Source organism: Centroberyx affinis, unplaced genomic scaffold, assembly GCF_046629955.1.
Source record: "Centroberyx affinis isolate AG114_WGS23_722 - 3 ecotype Tasmania unplaced genomic scaffold, CSIRO-AGI_Caff_v1 ptg000012l_1, whole genome shotgun sequence".
Classification (NCBI taxonomy): Eukaryota; Metazoa; Chordata; class Actinopteri; order Beryciformes; family Berycidae; genus Centroberyx; species Centroberyx affinis.
In genome coordinates this window covers 65,865-91,227 of record NW_027278728.1, presented here as the reverse complement: position 1 = coordinate 91,227, position 25,363 = coordinate 65,865, and the positions used below count along the sequence as shown (strand labels likewise).

Here is a 25,363-nt window from a genome sequence, read left to right as displayed (position 1 = left end):
GTGCTGAATCCCAACCAGTTTGCGTACAGGGCCAATAGGTCGGTGGATGATGCTGTATCTCTCTGTCTTCACTCCATCTTGCAACATCTAGAGGCACCTGCCACCTACGCTCGAGTACTGTTCATCAACTATAGCTCAGCTTTTAATACAATCAACTGTAAGGTTGATATGGCAATAAATTATTGAATCTTGAATCTTGTATGATGTATAAAGATTTTTATCAGTTTGAAGAAATGGTAAACTGTATTCTTGCAGATCAAGCAGCAGGTAAAGAGAGTTAATTTGGTTTACTCTCCACTACATCATCCATTAAAACAGCTTGGCAGCAGGACTATAGAGCCTCTAGATGTCACCAGGGGAAATAATAATGATAATGATAATAATAATAATAATAGTAATAATAATAATAATAATAATAATAACAATAATAATAATAATAATAATCTATTTACATCCCTGTGTGTTCACGTGGACTTTGACAGCTCTTTGGAAACTCCCTCTCACTGCAGATGAATGACAGGAGATAAAATCATATTTGGCAGTTCCATAAGGAAATAAAATGCAGCCCGGCTAGTTCGCACCAGTCTCTCTCTCTCTGGTCACATGCAGAGTTTATTATGGTCGCCGTGCAGATAAACACTGAGCTTCATAATGATGTCAGAAAAGTGAAACTTAAGGAAATCAGACTGGAGTCTGGTATAAATATCCAGGCTACTGAAGTTCTAGGTCTGTCGTCCACACTCAGGATGGGGGTTCAGGGCTTATGCAGCTTGATTGAGGCCAACAGCCAGATCTACCAGGATGTCTGCTTCAGGGACAGCCGGCTGGTGATTGACGGCTCCAATCTGTACCACTGGCTGTATTTCGGCTCCGGTCTGGACCAGAATCACGGCGGGGAGTATGCTGCGTTTGAGGACCTGATCGGAAAGTTCGTCAAAGCCCTGCAAGACTGCCGGATCGAGCCGTACGTGGTGCTGGACGGAGGGACGGACATTACCGACAAGAAACTGGACACCCTGAGGAGCAGAGCCGAAGACCGGATCCGGAGAGCCCAAGTCGCGGCGGAGAAGGGCGGGAAGGAGGACATCATACCTCCGCTGGCCAATAAGGTGTTCAAACAGACGCTGGCCCGGCTGGAGGTCCCGGTGGCCCAGTGCTTTGGGGAGGCCGACCGAGAGATCGCCGCCCTGGCCAGCGAGTGGAAGTGTCCGGTGCTTTCCAGTGACAGCGACTTCTACATCTTTGACCTCCCGGGCGGACTGCTGCCCATCCGCCATTTCCAGTGGGAGGCGGGGGGGCGGAACGGCTCCTGGAGGGAGAGCTTCATCCGCTGTAAGAGCTACACCACCTCCAGTTTCTGCACCTTGTTCAACATCCAGCAGCAAGTCCTGCCGGTCTTCGCCGCGATGGCCGGGAACGACTACGTGAAACTGCAGGAGCTGACCTCCCGCTGGGCGCGCTCCGCCCCGGCCGGCAGCAGGTCGGCAGGCCGCCTGGAGGAGCTGCTCCGCTGGCTGAAGAGCTTCCAGCGGCCCCGGGAGGCCGTGGAGGCGGCGCTGAGGCTGATGGGAGACCTGAGCAGGCAGAGAGAGGCGGAGGTGCTGCAGGGCTTGTCTCTGGGCACGGAGGAGTACCAGCTCCCTCCCAGCGACCTGAAGCAGTTCTTCACCGACGGGACAGCGCCCCACCTCCTCCCAGAGGCGGTGGGTCTGGTCCCAGACTGGGCCCGGCTGCCTCTCACCCAGGGCCGGCTGACCAGTGACATGCTGGACGTGCTGCTGCTGAAGAGGGTGCGCCTCGGGGTCATGGTGGACCACGGCAGTCTGCCCAGCGCCCACCTGACCTCCCGGCCGCTCCGCCAGGTGATGTACGGGCTGCTGCTGGGCGGCGGGCGGAGGCTCCGGGTGGAGGAGTCCGACAGAGAGGGCCTCCGGCTGGGCAGCTGCATGGTCCGTCCCGCCCTGCGGGGGGTCGCTGAGCAGCTCAAACTGGACTCACTGGATAAGGTATAGCTAACGCTTTCACATCCAGAATATGGACTTATTTTTTATTTTTTTTAAATGAACAATTAGGCTATACAACTTTCAGACAGCTAGGTTTAGACTATAGATTAACTGAAACATTACCATGGTAAAAAAATGACAGACTAAAATGAGTAGCCTAATAAGAAGGACAGCACTAAATAAAATTAAGTCCATACATTCTGAAATAGTTCGTTGTCCTAATACGTAACAGTAGACATCCAGAATATATAGGCCTAATAAAAATACATCTGCCATTGCATCAGTGATGATCCAGCACGGAAAACCTATTTTTGTATTCAACGCCATTGGTTTTTTTTTATGTTTTTTTTTAAAGAAGCAGAAGAAATAGTCAATGTGATATGGAATTATTTTACAATATCTGTTTAATTAGAATAGATATTGTAAAATAATTCCATGAATCACATTTCAATAAAATGACAGAAACCACTTTCATTTTATCGAAATGTAATTCATATTTGGAATTTTGTTCCAAAGACAGAAATCAGATCAGTACAGTACAGTTACATTTAGGCCTAAATGCCTATCAATTTTCTCTTCTCTTTTTCAATTTTCGCTTCTCTAACTAAACCCTAACCCATATTTTAAAACCTGTACAAAGCGATTTCAGACCCTACAACCAATCCTGAAACTAACGTGTGCTGTGGAGATTTCCGTGAGACGTAATGATATAAACAAATAGCCACACACGCGGGCCAGCTGTGTTGTTGTTTTACAATATAACAATATATATTTTTATTTTTGCACCAGCTGACATTTTCTGGGTGGAAAGGTCAGAAATCTTGCTTAAAAAAGTATTGATGCCATCTTAAAAGCTATAAAACAAATATGAATACACGGAGGACATTGTTGTGGACTTTAAATCCATTTTAGTCCGAATTGTTGACCTCTTGTCACTGACTAATTTACTTAATTTGGATACCACATAAATATTTTTTTATCAGCCTAAAGGTGGTAAACTCTATTCCTGTAAATAAAACTGGGGACTAATTCCAGAATATAATAAAAATGCATGGGATAAAGGAAACTTTTAACCAAAGTGCAGTCCAAAGTTACAGTGTCATGAGTGGGAATTGAACCAATAGCCCAGATATAACAAAACAACTACAACAACAACAACAACAACAACAACAACAACAACAACAACAACAATAATAATAATAATTTGATAACATTTTTCAAAACAAAAAATAGATGAATCCTTGTGAAAGTTGTGATCTATTGATATAATCTATTAAATCTGATGACGTGATGGAGAGAAGATGAAGAGAAGAGGTTCAAGGACTTTATTTTCTGTAGAGTGAATTGTGCTTTAAGATCCAGAAATATATAAGATATGATTTATACAAATAAAACTAAGAACCACAAATATTTTTGACTATCCATTGGTACCTCAGAAAAAAAGGCCAACAGGTTTTTCATATTTTATATTTTATATTTATTTAGGGCCAAAATGTCCTAAATTGTTGAATCTCCGTTTGTGAATCAAATTACATTTTTGACTTGGCTCACATTTATTTGTGTATTTTCTTTTTATTTATTTTTTTTTAGACTTTTTGAACAATTTCCACTTCTTGTGGAAACAAGACTATAACAGTCGACATCTTCGTTCTTGGCGGGAATCGTGCTCCGGTCTCCCGATTGAGAGTGTGCAGGGCTTTTCACAAAACCTGGGCGCAAAACCTAGTGAAATATCAAGGTGGCGCGCGCTGCTTTCGGCTGCGCAGCTGTTCAGGAGAGCGCTGCCGCGTCCTTCATTGAAAACAATGCCGCGATTGGGTAACTCCCTGCAGCACTCTTTCGCCCATGTGACCCATAAAGTGGTGAACAGAGCGACCGACCGACCGACCAACAGAGCGACCCATAGAGGCCCTGCTGTTGCGGGGCTAAAACTGTATTGACTTAATAATTATATATAATGTGTGTCCTGGTGGCTCAGTGGTCTAAGGCAAGTACCATGTAGCCACAATGTCCTGTGTTCGAATCCAGCCCAGGACCTTTGTTGCATGTCATCCCGGTCTCTACTTTGAACTATCCAACCTCCACCCCAATACAAGAAAAGTTTGCTCGGAGGTGAGAGGTGAAATCATTCCATACAGAGTTCTCTACCAGGTGTTACAAGCAAACCCACACTACACGTTTGGATCTACCAGGTCTGTCTGGCAGCCTCCATTGCTATCTGATTTAACTCACCACCAGATGGTGATCAGCTGACAGCTCAGCCCCTCACTGCAGGTGTCCCCAACATTTGGCCTCAGGTCTCATGAAACAAATACAAAGTCAATCATTGATGCTCTGGTACCATGTACACTTATGAGCCTCCTTGTGTTCGAGCATGGTGTTTGTTATGGACAATCCATGGCTAGCACAGAAGTCTAACAACAACATAACTCGGGTTCAGATCAGGAAAAGCCATTCCTCCCAATCACACTCCTCCAGGAATTGCGTTCATTGCCAACATGAGCGTTGATGTCTCCCAGTGGGACTATAGAGTCAGGAGGTAGAGCCTTCTCCAGCTCCCCACTCACCTTCTCTAAGAGAGCTGAATACTCTGAACTGCTGTTAGGTGCGTAATCCTGAACAACAGTCAGAGCTTATCAAGGTGCAGCAGCATAACAAGGTGCAGCCATGGTCTGGAGAGCGTCCAGTTCGGTAACATTAGGGAGGCACCTCTGCTGTTTGCAGATGATGTCATCATTCTGGCTTCATTGGACTGTGATCTCCAATGTGAACTAGACCGGTTTGCAGCCGAGTGTGACGCGGCAGGTTGAGGATCAGTACCTCCAAGTCTGAGGCCATGGTCCTCTCCCGGAAAAGGTCCTTTTAATTCCTTTTAATTTCTCCCATGTAGGATAAAATAAAGTTGCACTGAATTGAACTTTCTACCCTGTCCTGTCCTGTTCCTCCAGGCTGCACACTCGCTGTGTCTCCGGGTGTTTCTGGAGGCTCTGGGGGTGAAGCCGATCCGTCTGAGCGGGCTGCCGCCTCACCTGCGCCTCCCGGTGGCCGTTACCTGCTACTGGATGTGGGAGGCCAGTCCTCCTCCAGACCGCAGCCTGCTGCAGGCGCTGATGCTGGGACTGGTGACCGGAGAAACACAGAGAGAGAGTGCTGGGAGCAGTGGTAGGACACACACACACACACACACACACACACACACACACACACACCAACACTGCAGGACACACATACACACAAAATGCACTTTGATTTCACACTTTCTCAATTTCCAAAACATTTTGAATACACATAATTTCCCGGAACTTTTCCAGGCCTGGAAACTTTTCAAATTCCCAGAGTCTTTCTGCACACACACCATTGAAATTATGTCCATTGACATTTCTGAGTGACACAAGCTTGCAATTTTCCTATTTACAACATCTGCATGAACTGTGTGTGTTGCAGCTCCGCGGTCTATGAAGACACACTGTAGACAGAGACTGGATCTGGATGTGGTTCACGCTTACAACCAATGGCAGGCCTGCATGAAGGACAGCATGCACCTGAATCAGCTGCTGGGCTGCCCGCTACCTGAACCCCACATCGCATGGTGAGACTCCACAACCAATGACTATGCTCTCTAATAGTATATAAATAGATATAGTGTTTGGGTGAAACTATCAACCAATGGGTCATGTTGACAAAGCATGTCAGCCGCCTGGATTGAAAACTTGCAGTCATTACACTTACATTTAACTTACATTTAGACAGTTTGGTGAACTATCAGCTTAGAGGGAACAATGGCACCTGTGTTTGGCTTTGCCGCTGCCTGTCTGTTCCTACCTGTCCTGTGTGTGGTTGTGCTGTTAGCTTTTCTGTTTGTCCAAGATGTGCCTTGTGTTTTGGAGTATGATCGCCAAACTCTCCTTCTCATTCCATCGTCCATGATGGACCACGGTGGCCTGAATCTGGGGGATGGTGCCTTAAAATCCTCTGCTCTTTCGGGCGGCTGCGGTCATCTCCCCTCCCTTTCTGTCTTCTGTTTTTAAGCTGGATAAAGTTCTTATTGTTGGTGACTTTAACATCCATGTGGATGATGCTGAATTAAGGCCTGTTGTGCCTCAGCTGCAACTTGAAATGATTATTCATGCATTTGTTTCCTCTCACCTGGATTATTGTAATGCCCTGTCTACATGCCATAACAAGTCTTCTCTAAACCAGCTTCAGTTAATCCAGAATGCCACTGCTAGACCACTTAGCAGATCCAGTCGGAAGGCCCATATTACACCCATATTGGCCTCCCACTGGTTACCTATTAAATTCAGGATTGATTGCAAAATTCTGTTGATCACATACAAGGCTTTGCACGCTCAGGCTCGGGTCTATATTACTAAACTTTTGACCCCACACCTACCTGGTAGGTCTGTAAGGTCCTCAGACCAGGAGCTACTGGTGATTCCTCAGTCCAGACTCAAGATGAAGGGTGATCGTGCTTTTGCTGTGGTCGCACTTAGGCTATGGACAATAGATATGCCAATACTGTGGAGAGTTTTAAGTGACAACTCAAGGCAACACATGACCCATATATACAGACAGGCCTTTACTAATGTGTGTTGTTGACTGTTCTGTCACCGTGTCTTCTTATGTTTTTAATTTGTGACGCACTTATGTGTGTTGCTTGTATTTTCACTGTGTATGTTTTTTATGTTTGAACTTGTGAAACACTTTGTGACACTTGTCTTTGAAGGTGCTATACAAATACATTTTTACTTTACTTTCTTACATTGGTCCTGATGCTGCCTGATATTTCTTTTTGATACAGCATCCAAATAAATTTCTGGTGATTTCTGCTTAATCTTTGCTCTCCATTCAAGAGCAACTAAACCCCAAACCCAAATCTGTGTTGATTTGCTGTCTGGGAAACAAAGAAATACAAGTTAAAATATGGATTCAAGTCTAAAGTAAAGTCACACCTTGAGATACCCAGTTGATACCCATGATGCTACTGGCTGATGTGATGACTCTCACCTTCTGATGTTCACCAGGTTGTACCAGGGACCGTTGGTCCACCAGCTGGTCGACACGCTGATGGGAGGGACGACCCCCGAGCTTCTCCTGAACAGGAACTCCACCAGCATACAGCTGTACCGAGCCCTGCTGGCCGCCGTGCTCCAGCCTCAGGAAACCACGGCCGCGTCAGCGGCGGGGAAGAGAGGAAAACCTCCACAGCCTCTAGATGATCTGACCGGCAGACTGCAGCAGCTCTTCCTCCTGGACGAAGACGAGGAGGAGTTGACGGCCAGAGCGAGGAGCGCGGCGAGAGCAGAGGAGGATCCGGGCTGGCAGTTGGTATCAGTGAGAACTCGCTTCAGAGCCAAAGACAGAGGCCACCGGGCCAAAAACCCAGAACCCGCCAACAAGAACAAGCGCAAAGACTGGAGCTGAGGCTACGTTCACAACTTTTTCTGTTGTTTTAGCCCACGCTGATATGTGCTGAAATATTCATCTGTCTATCTGTATTTTAAATGTCCTGTCGCTGTTGATTTCGGACAGTCAAACCTTTCTTGGTCCAAATCAGCAATGTCTATTTTAGAACTGAATGAGATTTTTCTTATTATAAAAAGCAAGGTGTATGAACAAATACATCATATACAAAAATATTTCAGGCCTTTTAAAACCTTATGAAATGATGAACAGTTTTAGCTCAGATACCAAGATGCTGTGGTGACTAATCTAATCTAGACTGGAAAATACTGACAAGAAAAATTCAAACTGTTATTTATTTTGCTTAATATTGGGATTCTGAAGAATTGAAGAATTGTATTTTTATCTACTTCCATTACAACTGCTAAATTTAAACTGCTAAAAAATGAGCTTGTCTGCTGATGTTAAATTGGCCGAGTCAGTTTCTGAAGTCTCTTTTGAAAACAAACTTATGCAGGTTGGCATCATTGTAAGGGAGGCCGTCCCATAACAGAAAACATTTTCAGGTTTGATTCCCACAGCTGTCCTTGAGCAAGACACTGACTACCAACTCTTTTTCTGTTTCCTCTGTTGGTCTGATTTTTGTTGATAGGAAAACCTGCTGTACCAGTATCTGGTCATTTGTCTTGAATGGTTTTGGATGCACTTGGATTTGTCTATATTCTATTTATAGCAGCATTTTAACGATTTTTCTTTTTAAGAAAAACAAGTAGATTATTTTTTAATTGAACAATTTTGTTTGTTTTTCACTGTCTGAATACATGATTTAAAACCTTTATTTGTACTTAAAGGCAATGTTCAAACAATTGTAATATAGTGTGAAATTCTATTTTTGATGGAGACATTCTATTAAAAGCAATCAAACTGTATTATTAAAGGTCCCATATTCTATACTTTCCAGTGTTTTATTTTCTGTCTTTCTGTCCATTCAAAGCTGTGTGTGTGGTGTCATGTGCCAAAAAAACTCTCAATCCATTTCTCCACGTTCTTTTTCCAGCATCTCTCTGAGCCTTACCGAGAACAGGCTGTTTCTGCTGCCGCATCTTTAAGGCTCATTAATATTAACGACCCCCTCTGTTCCGATTGGCTAACCGTTTCCAGAGTGAAACGTGAGACTCTGCGGCCCGGCGGCTACAGGTAGGGAAAACTCTCCGGTAATAAACAATGACAACCGCTCAACCGCTTTGAAAAAAACACTTTGTTAGTCTATTACTTCTTACAAAAATGATAATGAGCGAACCTTTGTGGCGTCACAAAGTTACGGAAGTCCAAACGGCTCATTTAGAGGCTCGCTTTTCCAATATGGATATGGACTGGAATATGGATTGTGTGGATTTCTCTTCCCTGTGCAGCGAGCCCCCAACAGGGCTAACGTCTTACAGCTCACAGGGAAAGAAGAAGCCACACAAGGTGAGATTTTGTATTTTATTGCAAATATTTTCACACAATATATTTTACTTGTGTAACAGAAAAGAGTTAAAGGATTTCCTCCCACCTCCAGATCCTCCGGTTGCAGTAGTTTCTTGTTTCTCCAACCATACATTATTCTTTGGAAGTTCAAGTTTGTTTATTTATATAGCCCTTTATCACAAGCATGTCTCAGAGGACTTAACAGAGGATGTGTCTAGCTAGATCTAACTAAACACAATCAGTGGTGAACAAAATTACATAGGACAAGCATAGCAAAAAACACAAGGTAGGCAAGAGCAGATTTTAGCAAGACAAACAATCTACCTATTCTGCATAGCCTAACCTACCCGGCACCCCCAGCCTTAGAGTCTAATGCACACAAGGAAAAACTCCCAAGAGAAACCTTACTACGAAAACTTGGAAGAAACATTGGGCGGACTGAGGCAAATAGGGATCACCCCCCATTTCTATGTACTGATTACTTGCTACAAATTGTATAAAATATATATATATATATATTATCAAGTCATTATCAAGTATACTGTGTCACGCTGTAGCAATAGTGTCACTATTATCATAGTGTTATTTACTGTAGGTGTGACTTAGGTCCGCTTCACACCTGGCATTAACATTCATCTTGTACCCAGTGTGTAGATATGGCTAAAATGGATTATGTTTACATCTGATAGAGTATATGATAATATGATAATGCAGCTTTGGTAAACACACTGAAACCAGATTTCCTCACCTGTTGTCATGTCAATATGTCATGCATGTCACTTCCTTATTTAACAGTAAACAGATTGTCTCACTTCTCCATCCACAGCATCCTGACAATCCATTTTTGACGTGTGGCTTGTGTGTGATGTGATATGTGACCGAGTATAAGCAGCAGCTGTAATATTTGCATTTGTTTATGGTTCATCTATAAATGATTGATTGTACCAGTAGTTATTTTGGCACTTCATGACATCATGACACAGCACATTATAACCAGCACTTATATTGTGATTGCACTAACTCTAAATAAAGTTTGTTTTAAATTCATGATTAAATCTGTTGTCAGTCTTTATTAAACAAACAGGTGCAAAACAACAAAACTTTGATTATGCTCAGATAGCCTATAGGTAGAAGTACTAAGTAAGTATTAGTATACTTAAATTAGTATATAAATAAGGATAGTATTGATTATATTAAGCATAATGACTGTTGGGGAAAATGTTTAATCCTTTTTAATTAATTTGGGGAATGTTGTTTTCCAGCAACTTGTCCTGCTTCACATAACAGTTACAGTTAGTTTTCCCTCCGGAGATCTTCAGGTTTCTCTTTCCTGTCCGGTGCAGTGAAACCCGGTCCAGCTGCCAGGCTGCTTCCCAGTCTGATCCGGATCAATTCAGATGACTGATCTTCTCCTCAGCTGCATCAGTTCACTGGTTCTTCTTCCCTTGTGGCTTAGAGTGTTCAAATACAGCTATTACGATTATGATCACTACTACTAATATTATATAAAATTACAACACATCATTACTACAACTGAACATAATGTTGAAAATAATTAAAGATAACAGCACAAATAAAAAACTACAGAAGCAGCGTCTTCAGTGACAGATTTACAGTTTAGTTGAGAAAATGCAAACACACTTTTCCACAGGTCAGATCTCTGCAGCCGCTTCAGTCTGACAGTGATCCAGAAAGGGAAAACCATTAGGCTACATTTTATATCATGACGTGCATTTTTGTGTCCAAATCCATTGTTTAAAAAAAACTGTTGAGAAATAGTTGTTTGTCACCTGACATTTTCTGAGTGGAGTCTTCAAAGCGATAAAAATCCATTTTAGTCAGAAAACCTTAGCCTGTTTGTCAGTGACCCATTTTGACAGTTTAACTGTGCTATGATGTATATAGATTTATATTAACCTGAAAAAAATTGTAAACTGTATTCCTGCAGATGAAACATTGTGTAAGTTAACTCCACTACATCATCCATTAAAACAGCTTGGCAGCAGGACTATAGAGCATATCACCAAAGAACATACTACTACTAATAATGATAATAATGATAATAATAATAATAATAATAATAAATAATAATAATAATAAAAATAATAATGAATACGCATGATTGTTTGTGGTATGTTGAAAAAATTGCAAAACCCAATAAACAGATTAAAAATAATAATAATAATAATAATCTATTTACATCCCTGTATGTTTTCACGTGGACTCTGACAGCTCTTTGGAAACTCCCTCTCACTGCAGATGAATGACAGGAGATAAAATCATATTTGGCAGTTCCATAAAGAAATAAAATGCAGTCCAACTAGTGCGCACCAGTCTCGCTCTCTCTGGTCACATGCAGAGTTTATTATGGTAACGTAGTGGATAAACACTGATGATGTCAGGAAAGTGAAACTTAAGGAAAGCGGACTTGAGTCTGGTATAAATATCTCGGGCTGCGGAAGCTCCGAGTCTGTCATCCGCACTCAGGATGGGGGTTGACGGCTTGTGCAGGTTAATCGAGGCCAACAGCCAGATCTACCAGGATGTCTGCTTCAAGGACAGCCGGCTGGTGATTGACGGCTCCAATCTGTGCTACTGGCTGTATTTTGGCTCCGGTCTGGACCAGAATCACGGCGGGGAGTATGCTGCATTTGAGGACCTGATCGGAAAGTTCGTCAAAGCCCTGAAAGACTGCCGGATCGAGCCGTACGTGGTGCTGGACGGAGGGACGGACATTACCGACAAGAAACTGGACACCCTGAGGAGCAGAGCCGAAGATCGGATCCGGAGAGCCCAAGCCGCGGCGCTGGGCGGTCGGGGGAGTATCCTGCCTCCTTTGGCCAAGCAAGTGTTCAAACAGACGCTGGCCCGGCTGGAGGTCCCGGTGGCCCAGTGCTTTGGAGAGGCCGACCGAGAGATCGCCGCCCTGGCCAGCGAGTGGAAGTGTCCGGTGCTTTCCAATGACAGCGACTTCTACATCTTTGACCTCCCGGCGGGACTGCTGCCCACCCCCCATTTCCAGTGGAAGGCGGGGGGGCGGAGCATCATCCGCTGTAAGAGCTACACCACCTCCAGCTTCTGCACCTTGTTCAACATCCAGCCCCAAGTCCTGCCGGTCTTCGCCGCGCTGGCCGGGAACGACTACGTGAAACTGCAGGAGGTGAGGCTGAGCTCGTGCTGGGCGTCCTCCGCCCCGGCCGGCAGTGGGTCGGCGGGCCGCCTGAAGGAGCTGCTCGTTTGGCTGAAGAGCTTCCAGCGGCCCCGGGAGGCCGTGGAGGCGGCGCTGAGGCTGATGGGAGACCTGAGCAGGCAGAGAGAGGCGGAGGTGCTGCAGGGCTTGTCTCTGGGCACGGAGGAGTACCAGCTCCCTCCCAGCTCCCTGAGGTGGTTCTTCACCGACGGGACAGCGCCCCCCCTCCTCCCAGAAGCGGTGGGTCTGGTCCCAGACTGGGCCCGGCTGCCTCTCACCCAGGGCCGGCTGACCAGAGACATGCTGGACGTGCTGCTGCTGAAGAGGGTGCGCCTCGGGGTCATGGTGGACCACGGCAGTCTGCCCAGCGCCTACCTGACCTCCCGGCCGCTCCGCCAGGTGATGTACGGGCTGCTGCTGGGCGGCGGGCGGAGGCTCCGGGTGGAGGAGTCCGACAGAGAGGGCCTCCGGCTGGGCAGCTGCATGGTCCGTCCCGCTCTGCGGGGGGTCGCTAAGCAGCTCAAACTGGACTCACTGGATAAGGTAGCCTAACTAACGCTTTCACATCCATTATTCGTTGTAATAAGTAACAGCAGACATCCAGAATAGGCTAATAATAGCCTAATAATAATAATATAGCCTATAACTAATAGAGAAAAGGATGGAAAACTTAAGCCTACATATATCAATAGTTTGTCACTTAGCATTTTCCTTTTTTGGTGAAAGTGATTTAGTCTATCTTTTACTGTATTCAAGAAAGCTCAACAGTGATGCGTTAATTGGGATAGGACATTTGGTGGAGACTTTTATCCAAAGTGTCTTACAGTGTCATGAGTGCATTTTCAGTGGGAACTGAACCAATAGCCCAGATATAACAACAAAACAACAATAATAATAATTTTATAACATTTTCAAAACAAAATAAATAGGTGAATCTGTGTGAAAGTTATGATCTATTGATATCATCTATTAAATCTGCTTAAGTCATGGAGAGAAGATGAAGAGGAGAGGTTCAAGTAGTTTATTTTCTGTGGAGTGAATTGATCCAGAAATATATGAGATAGGATTTATACAATCAAAACTAAGAACCATAAATATTTTTGACTATTCATTGGTACCTCAAAAAAAAAAGCCCAACAGGTTTTCACAAAAGTTACCAAACTTAGATTTTTAGAGTCAAAATGTCCAAAATTGTTGAATCTGCATTTGTGAATCAAATTATATTTTTTACTTGGGTTGCATTTATTTGTGGATTTGTGAGACTTTTTGAGACGACAGCCCAACAATTTCCACTTCTTGTGGAAAAAATTTATTGACTTAATAATATAATTTCATGGAGAAGTTGGGTTCAAACTCCCCCCAAAAAAATACATTTCTTGAGTGCTGTATTGAGCAGAAAAATATCAATAGCTACCTTGGAAAACAAATATTCAAGATGATACTCAATTTTATTTGTATTCATCTACTCTCCTCCTATATTTCTGAATGTTGACCTCACTCCATATTTTTCAAATTCAGCAAATTCAGGTCACGCAGTCGCTCACTCATGAACGGTTTTGCACGGAGCCTGCGCTTCGCCAGGTGGCCTCTAGAGGGCGCGCTGTGGGTCTGCACACGATCTGTACTTGTTCTGTGTTGAGACAGTTGAGATTTGTAAAAATGGATTCACAAACCCCACCCTAACTACATACAGAAGCCAAAAATACATGACATTAAATTACATTACATTTATACTATATTGCAAATGTGATCATCTGTCCTGTGTTTTTCTACGTCTTGTTTTTAGCTCTGTGACAGCAGGGGATCTACGCTCTGTCTCACTGTCGGTCAGACGGTCAGTCGCTCTGTTCACCACTTTATGGGTCACATGGGTGAAAGTGTGCTGCAGAGAGTTAGACTGCAGACTCAATCGGAAGACCCGAGTTCGATTCCCAGCAGGAATGAAAATTGTCACGGGGCTGTTAGACTCTTAGTCTTGTTAATGTTTTAAATTGTAAATGCTTTAAATTATAAAATAAAGCTGCATTGAATTGAACTCCCTGTCCTGTCCTGTCCTGTTCCTCCAGGCTGCACACTCATTGCGTCTCCGGGTGTTTCTGGAGGCTCTGGGGGTGAAGCCGACCCGTCTGAGCGGGCTGCCGCCTCACCTGCACCTCCCGGTGGCCGTTACCTGCTACTGGATGTGGGAGGCCAGTCCTCCTCCAGACCGCAGCCTGCTGCAGGCGCTGATGCTGGGACTGGTGACCGGAGAAACACAGAGAGTGAGCGCTGGGAGCAGTGGTAGGAGACACACACACACACACACACACACACACACACACACAAACACACACACACACTGCAGGACACACATACACATAAAATGCACATGTATTTCACACTTTCTCAATTTCCAAAACATCTTGAATATTCATAATTTCCCGGAACATTTCCTAGCCTGGAAAGCACAGTTTTCAAATTCCTCGAGTCTTTCTTTGACCTTAGATATACAGCATCTGTAACCCCTTGGTTTGAAGACTTGGACAACTTCTCTCTCAGTCAGGCAGCTGCCCCCGTTCATTGCAAAACACACACTGGCAGAAAAAGAACAGCTCAGTCAAGTTCATATAATATTTCCTCCTCCGCACTCCTGTACATACATGTAAAATGAAAACAGTTAGTTACCAACTGACAACAGAAAAGACCTTTGGTCAGCTAAGCCACAGCTGAGATTTAACGAAAGTCTGTTGGTACTAAGCTAGCGATTTAGGATGGAGATCATTAAAAAAATAAACAGTACAGAAGCACAAAACCAATTATAAAACACACACTATTGATATTATATCCACTGACATTTCTGAGTGACACAAGCTAGCAATTTTTCCTAATACAACATCTGAATGAACTGTCTGTTGTGTGTGTTGCAGCTCTGCGGTCTACCAGGAAACACTGTGAGCGGAAGCCACATCTGGGTGTGGCTCACGCTTACAACCAATGGCAGGCCTGCATGAAGGACAGCATTCACCTGAACCAGCTGCTGGGCTGCCCGCTACCTGAACCCCACATCGCATGGTGAGACTCCACAACCAATGGCTATGCTCTCTACATTAAATACTAGTAGTATAAAGAAATATTACAGTGTTTGGGTGAAACTGATGGGTCATGTTCACAAAGCATGTCAGCCGCCTGAATTGACAACTTGCAGTTACATTTAGCTGAAAGTTCACCGAACTATCTGCTTAGGACCAATCAGGACCAATGTTCCCTACATTGGTCCTGATGCTGCCTGATATTTCTTTTTGATGTGGCCTCCAAATAATTTTCTGGTGATTTCTGCTTAATCTTTGCTCTCCATTCAAGAGCAACTAAATCCCAAACCCAAATCTGTGTTGATTTGCTGTCTGGGTAACAGCACAAAAACTACAAGATCAAATTTGGAGTCTAAAGTATGGAGAGTGCCACACCTACACCCAATTGATGCCATGATGCTGATGTTCACCAGGTTGTACCAGGGACCATTGGTCCACCAGCTGGTCCACACGCTGAGGAAAAGGACGAAGCCCGAGCTTCTTCTGCCAAAGAAGTCCACAAGCATGAAGCTGTTCCGAGCCCTGCTCACCGCCGTGCCCCGGCGCCGGCCTCAGGAAACCACGGCCTCATCAGCGGTGGGGAAGAGAAGAAAGCCTCCACAGCAGCTACAGCCTCTAGAAGATCTGACCGCCAGCCTGCAGCGGCTCTTCCTCCCGGACGAAGAGGAGGACGAGGAGGAGGACGAGGAGGAGTTGAAGGCCAGAGCGTTGAGTGCGGCGATAGCAGAGGAGGATCCGGGCTGGGATTTGGTGTCGGTGAGAACTCGCTTCAGAGCCAAAGACCGAGGCCACCGGCCCAAAAACCCAGAACTCGCCAGCAAGAAGGAGCACAGAGAGTGGAGCTGAGGCTACGTTCACAACTTTCTCCATTGTTTTAACACATGCTGATATGTGCTGAAAAACTCATCTGTCCATCTAAATGTCCCGTTGCTGTTGATTTTGGGCAGCCAAGCCTTTCTTGGTCCAAATTAATAATGTCTATTTTAACTGAAAGAGATTTTTCTTATTATGACTGATGTAATCTAGACTGAAAAAGAAAAATTCACATTTATTTATTTTAACAGAACATAACAGAAGACGTTTGCAGGTTTGATTCCCACAGCTGTCCTGCTGTACTGTGAAAGTGTCCTTGGGCAAGACACTGACTACCAACTCCTTTATTTTCTGTTTCCTCTGTTGGTCTTTTTTTTTTTTTGATAGGAAAACCTGCTGTACCAGTATCTGGTCATTTGTCTCGAATGGTTTTGGATGCACTTGAATTTGTTTATATTCTATTTATTGCAGCACTTTAACTTTTTCTTTTTAAGAAAAACAAATACATCAATCATTATTTAATTTAACAATTTTGGTTTTGTTTTTCACTGTCTATAAATGAATGAATACATGAGATAAAACCAATTAGCTTAAAGGCAATGTTCAATCTATTGTATAGTGTGAAATTATATTTTTGATGGGGACATTCTATAAAAAGCAATTAATTGTATTAGTAAAGGGTCTGTTGTATCTGGTCCAATGCTGACCTCTATTGTTCAGCGATGTCATTACAACAACAAAGCTTGGCCGACCCTATTTTTTTTTCTGGTTTCCCCAAATTCAAATGTGTGGAATCTTTCTAAATAAATGGTAAACAGCATTGTCTAATTATTCGTGATGACAATTTAGTTCAGAATCATAAATAAAACATTAATCCTAGTATAAGAGTTTCGATCCAAGTTTCGATTTGATTAGTCGTCCCTGTTATTTTAACCTGTTCACTGGTGTTTATGTGATGTGTTACGACCTGGAAAGGAGGGAGGGTTTGGTTTGTTCATCAAATGGAATGCAGGGAAACTCCACAGAAATACATTTGTCATTGTGTTGTTTTATTAGAGCGGCTATTCCCAAAGTGGGGTATGAGTACCCCCAGGGGTACTCACAATTACGTCGGGGTACGCCCAAAAAAATCTGTAGTACCCTCTCTGTGTCAAAAATAAACCCACACTTTTAAAAAAACACTTCAGTCACAGAAATTAACAGTCGGCAGTCACATGATCTTTAGCAGTCAATTAGAAGCTGGTTGCCATTGACGCTGTGAAGCAGTTTATTTTATTTTTTACTTGCACTCAAACGTCAGTCACATTTGTTGATCGCCATGGCGGCACAGAGAATAAAGTACGACCTGAAATTCAAGCTGTCAGTTGTCCAATTTGCTGAACAAAACTCAGGAGAAGCAGCAGCAAGACATTTCTCCATTGATCTTTTTTCGGCTTTCATCCTTTCTAAGGTAGGCTGCCGGTATTTTGATACGGGGCTCTCTTGCTCTCTCTCTCTCTCTCTCTCTGTGCTTTAGAACATAACAGCTGTGAAACAATCAGAAAATAACGTTTTATTTCTATGATTTACCGGCTTTCTCGCTACCACCACTCCCTCTCTTCATTCACTTTCTAGCTCGCTCAACCACCTCTCTCTCTCTCTCTCTCTCTCTGAGCGAGATCAAATGAATGATTCGCAATTGATATGTTATTCGATAGCCTAATTTTTATACAAGTAATATTCATACTGGTTTAAATAAACAATTTGATAGTATTTCCCATCTTTGCTGAGCAAGAGTTTTGTGTGAAAGGAATTAAAGGCCTGTCCCATATAGACGCCTGTCCCAAATATAGGCCGGTTGAGATAAAGGGGGTACACAGCAGGAGGTTGAATGTCTGAGGGGGTACAGGACTTTAAAAAGTTTGGGAACTACTGTATTAGAGTATATAAAGTCGTAGGCGAGGCCGCCCCTATAACTAGTAACGACACAAAGGAAAAATGAAAAAGTGCCTTCGCAGGAAGTGTCCATGCCACTGAAAGACACACTCTTGCTTAAGGTGTGTGTGTGTTTATGCCTCCCCAAACCAGGTGGGTTAGAATTGGTGCGGGTGGAAGAGGTGCCCCTTTTTCATTTTTTGCCCCTGCCCCTTAGAGAGTCTGTGCACGCCTCTGGTGGGTGTGTCAAGTCCAACTTTATGCAGGCGGGAGTCGAAGTGTGGCCTAATACAGAAAACCGCAATTTGGGCCAAATTACAAGGTAAGAAAGATGTGAAATTTAGCTTAATTGTATTTTCTTCAATAAGTATGTGGGGATTTGGTGGCTTTGCTTAAAGGTAAATTTTATTTAGGTTGAAATAATGTCATCTATAAAATGTTGAAACGACGTGGATTGATGTTGTCCATTGAAACGACGTTGGTCAAATGTACGGAACGCTGTTGGGGGCAAAAACCGCATTACAAAATACTTGTCGACACAGTAATTTATTTTCCTCTAGACATGAGCAAAAAACCCACGTTGAAGGGCATTTTTGCCCGTGTCATCGCGTCTTCAAGCAGTTCAGCCAGTGAAGTTCCTTATATTTGCAATTCTTGGCATTCTTTGCATACTACTACCTTGACTTGGTCAGTTGGTAGGCTATGTAAGCACCTACACACATTTCAGAGCGTGTAAAAACGCTGTGTTATATTAATGAGCAAGTGGTGTAGTTGTGACTACAGCCATATGCCATGATTTATCATGCTTACATTTCTGTCAAGGCAGCTGACATGGGAACTATATCGCCCACTATGTCACAACAGGAAGCAGCACCAGTTTGTTGTTATTCTGGCCAGAATAACCAGAAAATAAGACTTCCGGTTTGGGCATTCAGCCTTCAAAATTAATTATCTATATAAAAAAAAACAAATTTTATTCATCTTATTTTAACCCTTATTTTGGTTTATGCCTATAATCGTATGATTTTTTTTTGTGTGTAAATTGACCAGTTTTAACATTGAACTATGATTGTTTTACTCTTTCTGTGAAGCACCTTGAGATTTCGTTGTATTTTAAAGTGCGCTACATAAATAAAATGAATTATTATTATTATTATTATTGTTCAAAAGAAAAGCGCAATGTTTGAAAGTAACATGTTCTTTTTTAACGTGTACATTTTTTAACTGTTGACATGGAAATAGAAATACGTGTTAACAGGTGCTTTCGAACGCGTGTGTTTGATCTTCTCAATGTGGGTTTTGTGTTCGTCTCCAGAGGTAATAAATGACCATGTCGAGGAGTATTTTGTCACGCCGTTTTCACCCCAACGGCGTTCCATACAAAAGACCAACATCAGAAAAACTTTCATATCAGCCTCTCCACTAGCTGTATCGACCTCCAGGACCAACAAGACCTGATCGACGTTGAAATGTTTGTTTGGAATTCACAAGCTGGATGGATGTTAGATGAAGTTACAACATTTTCAGTGTTTCCGTCTCTACCCGACTGATCCAGAGTCAGGAGGAGCAGCAGGTTGGAGCTTCACTTTCGTTTCCCCACAAGGGCTTTTAAGTTTCTCTTTCCTGTCCGGTGCAGTGAAACCCGTTTCAGCTGCCAGACTGCTTCCCAGTCTGATCGGGATGAAAATAATTGAAGATAATAGAGCAAATAAAAAAATTACAGAAGCAGCGTCTTCAACGATAGATTTACAGTTTACAGTTTAGAAAATGCAACCATCTTTCCACAGGTCAGATCTCTGCCGCTTCAGTCTCACATCAGTGTGATTCAGAAAGGGAAAACTATCACTATGTCAGGTGTAACCTCTTACATTTACCACTTCTCATTGCAACTGCAAAATTAACCCCTTAAATAATGTATAGGCTACTCATTATTAGACTTTTTAAGATATTTTGGTTTCTCTATGGAGAAATAGGTGTTTGAAACCATGAAGTGACCTTTCCTATGAAATGCAATAAAAGCAGCATAAACAAAGTAGCTATTTTTATCTTTGTCACCTGACATTTTCCGGGTGGAAAGATAAGAAATCTCGTTTAAAAATGAACTGAAGCCATCTTCAAAGCAATAAAACAAATAGGAATACACACAATCCATTTTAGTCAGAAAACCATAGCCTGTTTGTCACTGACCCATTTTGACAGTCAGCCTATGTGTTTATCTGCACAGCGACTCGATGACATCAGGAAAGTGAAACTTAAGGAAAGCGGACTGGACTCTGGTATTTAAACATCTCGGGCTGCTGAAGCTCCGAGTCTGCCGTCCAGACTCAGGATGGGGGTTCAGGGCTTGTGCAGGTTGATCGAGGCCAACAGCCAGATCTACCAGGATGTCTGCTTCAGGGACAGCCGGCTGCTGATTGATGGCTCCAATCTGCGCCACTGGCTGTATTTCCGTTCAGGTCTGGACCAGAATCACGGCGGGGAGTATGCTGCGTTTGAGGACCTGATCGGAAAGTTCGTCAAAGCCCTGGAAGACTGCCGGATCCAGCCGTACGTGGTGCTGGACGGAGGGACGGACATCACCGGTAACAGACTGGACACCCTGAGGAGCAGAGCCAAAGACCGGATCCGGAGAGCCCATACCGCGGCGGAGGAAGGCGGGTGGGGGAGTATCCTGCCTCCTCTGGCCAACCAGGTGTTCAAACAGACGCTGGCCCGGCTGGAGGTGCCAGTGGCCCAGTGCTTTGGAGAGGCCGACCGAGAGATCGCCGCCCTGGCCAGCGAGTGGAAGTGTCCGGTGCTTTCCAATGACAGCGACTTCTACATCTTTGACCTCCCGGCCGGACTGCTGCCAATCCACCGTTTCCAGTGGAAGTCGGTGGAGCGGAGCGGGTCCCGGAGGGAGAGCTTCATCCGCTGTAAGAGCTACACCACCTCCAGCTTCTGCACCTTGTTCAACATCCAGCCCCAAGTCCTGCCGGTGTTCGCCGCGCTGGCCGGGAACGACTACGTGAAACTGCAGGAGGTGAGGCTGACCTACTGCTGGGCGTCCTCCGCCCCGGCCGGCAGCGGGTCGGCGGATCTCCTGGAGGAGCTGCTCCGCTGGCTGAGGGACTTCCAGCGGCCCTGGGAGGCCGTGGAGGCGGCGCTGACGCTGATGGGAGACCTGAGCAGGCAGAGAGAGGCGGAGGTGCTGCAGGGCTTGTCTCTGGGCACGGAGGAGTACCAGCTCCCTCCCAGCTCCCTGAAGCGGTTCTTCACCGACGAGACAGCGCCGCACCTCCTCCCGGAGGCGGTGGGTCTGGTCCCAAACTGGGCCCGGCTGCCTCTCACCCAGGGCCGGCTGACCGGAGACATCCTGGACGTGCTGCTGTTGCAGAGGGTGAGCCTCGGCCCCATGGTGGACCACGGCAGTCTGCCCAGCGCCTACCTGACCTCCCGTCCGCTCCGCCGGGTGATGTACGGGCTGCTGCTGGGCGGCGGGCGGAGCGTCCGGGTGGAGGAGACCGACAGAGAGGGCCTCCGGCTGGGCAGCTGCAGGATCCGTCCCGCTCTGCGGGGGGTCGCTCAGCAGCTCAAACTGGACTCACTGGATAAAGTAGGCTACATAACGCATTCACATTTTTAGACTTTCTTTAAGTTAATAATTTTACAATATCCAGACATCGTAGATTTAGACTAGGCTACAACTGAAAAAATACCTTGGTAAAGAAATGACAGACTAAAACTTAAATACAAAATAGATAAAGGGGTGGATTTGTGTAAAGTGGGACAATTTTTGCAATTGTGATTTACGTAACACTTTTCCATATGAAGCCAATACATTAGATCCACACCTGATACCATTCTGAAATCCCCAAGATGTTTCCTAATGAAATCAGAAGAAAGAATTCAGATATCATACTCAGAGAGGAAATGGCACATATATTAGTGTTCCATGTGCCAATTGTTCCTAGAAAATGTGCATTTTGTAATCTGGGACGGCTTGCGCTGAAATCTGGGACACTCATTATTAGGCTATATCACCGTAATTTATGCAAGGCAAACTTGTCTGCCCTAAGAAAATGAATATGTTCTATGCACAGAATTAACTGATAGGTATATAGAAATGCTATATATTTGATTTCAGTGTGACTAAAAGCTGTCGCTTTGACCTAGCTAGCTATCTTACCTGGCCAATCATGATAAGGTTTTGATCCCTGACCTAAAAACAAATAAAATGCTCTATTACAAGACTAGGACCCCCAAACCTTGAATAAAAATATATATATTGCACATTTAGTTTTCCTAAATGCATATTTCCCCAATTTTGACTGTCCCAGATTAGTCAAAGCATGCTGTCCCACTTTAAAAATCACCTTTCCTAAAGTGGGACAACTAAAAATTAATTGAAATAAAAAAAACATAAACACATTTTCACCATATTATTGTATAAATTGACGCATAAATATATCACAAACATAATCTGATAACAATTAGGAACATTGTTTTGTTTATGACAGATTTATAGCCTTAGCATTCATTTTGTCTAAAACCTATGTTATTGACCTTTGATTGGACTTTACATGGGGTACTTCCTGTTTGACGATTGCCCCTCCTGCATCTATGATATCACAATCGTGAAGTCATGTGATTTCAATCACATAACACCCCTGCTTGGATTTGACAACAAACCTATTCACTTGCATGTGTTAGAAGAAGAGATAAATGCACTGGAGCTTAGGTGTCCCACATTAGTCAGTGTCCCACATTACCCTAATTCACCCAATATAGCCGGTAAAATTAATAAGGACAACACTAAACAAAATTAAGTAGATACACTCTGAAATAGTTCGCTGTAATGTGTAACAGTAGACATCCAGAATATAGGCTAATAATAAAAATAGCCTACATCTGCCATCACATCGGTGATCCAGCAAGAAAAACCTACAGACCTACATTTCATATCATGATGTGTTACCTTTTATGCCCAAATAAAAAAAGAAAAAAGAAACAGTCTATATGTGATACATGGAATTATTCTACAATATCTGTTTAATTAGAAGCATTCATTTTTGGAGTTTTCTTGTTCCAAATTATAAAATCTGATAAAAACTGTACAGTTACATTTATCAATTTTGTCTTGTTAAATTTTTAATTTCTAACCTCTTTTTAATTTCTAAATCTTTAACCTCTTATCCTACATATATATATATATATTTTTTTTTTTTCATTTTTTAAGAGATTTTGATATACAAAATGCAGTTAAAGTGCCATAATGTATTTTTTATTTTTGCACCTGACATTTTCTGGGTGGAAAGATCAGAAATCTTGTTTAAACATGTATTGATGCCATCTTAAAAGCTATAAACAAATATGAATACACAGAATACATTGTTGCGGATTTGAAGTTGCATTTTAAATCCATTTTAGTCTGAATTTTTGCCCTCTTTTGTAAACCTTATTGTCACTGACCCATTTACATCAGGTGGATATCACAGGTATAAAGATTTTTATTAGCCGAAAGGTGGTAAACTCTATTCCTGTAAATAAGAAAGTAATTGGAATAGGATGCTTTTATATCCAGGATATAATAATAAAAATGCATCTGACATTTGGTGGAGGCTGTTATCCAAAGTGCCTTATAATGTTATGAGTGCATTTTCAGTGGGAATTACACCAATAGCCCAGATATAACAACAAAACAACAACATTAATAATAATAATCTAACATATTTAAAAACAAAAACCAGGTGAAAGTTATGATCTATTGATCTTATCTATCAAATCCACTTAAGTCACGAAGATGAAGAGGAGAGGTTCAAGTAGTTTATTTTCTGTGGAGTGAATTGTGCTTAAAGATCTAGAAATATATGAGATAGGATTAATACAAATAAAAATAAGAACAACAAATATCCATTGGTACCTCAAAAAAAGCCCAACAGGTTTTCACACAAGTTACCAAACTTAGAGGATATTTTATATTTTTAGAGCCAAAATGTTGAAATTGTTAAATCTGCATTTGTGAATCAAATGAAATTTTTGACTTGGCTTGTATTATTTGCGGATTTTTGAGACTTTCTGAGATGACAGCCCAACTTCCACTTCTTGTTGGGCAGTTTGGAGTCTTTTTGGAGTCGTCCTCTAGTGGACGTTAGAGGAACTGCCGCTGCCATCACTTCAGCATAGCTATAAAAACTCACCCGTGGTTTTGGCTGCTTGCTCAGCCCCGGCACCTCGCCACTGAGGAGCTTTCTGCCAAGAAGATGGGCTCTGACTCTCTTGAATCTTCCAGCCCTGCCTCCTGTTCAGAGGATGAGTCTGTCAGGTTTAGGAGTTCCTCAAAGTGCTCCTTCCACCTTCTGACTATATCCCCAGTTGAGGTTTCCCCGCCCTGCTGAGAACAGCCTGGGTGATCTCCTGCCTTCCGCTCCTGAGTCACCAACGGTTTTCCAGAACCTCTTTGAGGCCGTCTGAGAGTTGAAATTGTTCTGGACAGAGTCCTGTACCAGGCGTTTCAAGCAAACCCATTAGATCTACTGGGCCTGTCTGGCCGCTCACCCCCTTCCAGCTCATTTGGGTCTACCAGGTCTGTCTGGCAGCCTCCATCGCCATCTGAACTAACTCACCACCAGATGGTGATCAGCTGACAGCTCAGCCCCTCACTGCGGGTGTCCACAACATTTGGCCTCAGGTCTCATGAAACAACTACAAAGTCCATCATTGACCTTTGGCCCAAGGTGCTCTGGTACCATGTACACTTATGAGCCTCCTTGTGTTCGAACATGGTGTTTGTTATGGACAATCCATGGCTAGCACAGAAGTCTAACAACAACACACAACTCAGGTTCAGATCAAGAACAGATATTCCCCCCATTCGCACCCCTCCAGGAATTGAATTCATTGTCAACATAAGCGTTGACATCTCCCAGTAGGACTATAGAGTGAGGAGGTAGAGCCTTCTCCAGCTCCCCACTCACCTTCTCTAAGAGAGCTGAATACGCTGAACTGCTGTTAGGCGTGTACTCGGCTGGCCCGCAGAACTTGAATGGATAGGAGGGTACTTCTGCAGTTTGCCATGGTAATTTGGCTAGTACAGTATAAAGTGGTGATTATGGAATTCTAAGGATTAATTGCTACGGTCACAACAGAAGTCTGGTCATCAAAGGAATAGTTCCTGCCTAGCTCCCCAACACGACTCTGTGGCAGCCCTCTCCAAAACAATTTAAATCTTTGAGGACCAATCTTCCAAAAATAACAAAAAATAACCATAAAATTACTCCATACAGCTTGTGAAGCATAATGCATGGGGGTGAGTAGATAATGACTGAATTTTCATTTTTGGATGAACTATTCCTTTAAGGCTGTAAAGTCTGTCTCGCTTGAGAACTGTGCAGATGAGTTTGTTAGCAAACTGTGAAAACTCAACTGACAGCTGACGTTAGCAACGTAGCATATCAAAAACTGTACTTCTCTCTCTAGCTCTTCTAGGCAACATTAGCATGTTAACAATCCATGGCAGCAAG

The 25,363-nt window shown here is 43.5% G+C and overlaps 3 protein-coding genes across 3 annotated transcripts; all 3 read left to right on the top strand.

The window, feature by feature from the left end:
* Positions 1-746: 746 nt before the first annotated feature.
* On the top strand, positions 747-7,427 carry LOC139657014 (single-strand DNA endonuclease ASTE1-like). The gene is made up of 4 exons (XM_071534744.1): positions 747-2,006; positions 4,952-5,165; positions 5,448-5,592; positions 7,028-7,427. Exons 1-4 carry the CDS (start codon positions 747-749, stop codon positions 7,425-7,427), a joined length of 2,019 nt encoding a protein of 672 aa, XP_071390845.1.
* A 3,937-nt stretch (positions 7,428-11,364) lies between these two features.
* Positions 11,365-17,264, top strand: LOC139657818 (single-strand DNA endonuclease ASTE1-like). The gene is made up of 4 exons (XM_071535787.1): positions 11,365-12,609; positions 14,133-14,346; positions 14,973-15,117; positions 15,548-17,264. The coding sequence occupies exons 1-4, from the start codon at positions 11,365-11,367 to the stop codon at positions 15,978-15,980; spliced, it is 2,037 nt and encodes a 678-aa protein (XP_071391888.1). The 3' UTR covers positions 15,981-17,264.
* A 2,926-nt stretch (positions 17,265-20,190) lies between these two features.
* On the top strand, positions 20,191-24,314 carry LOC139656939 (single-strand DNA endonuclease ASTE1-like). The gene is made up of 2 exons (XM_071534623.1): positions 20,191-21,456; positions 24,216-24,314. Exons 1-2 carry the CDS (start codon positions 20,191-20,193, stop codon positions 24,312-24,314), a joined length of 1,365 nt encoding a protein of 454 aa, XP_071390724.1.
* The last annotated feature ends 1,049 nt before the right edge of the window (positions 24,315-25,363 follow it).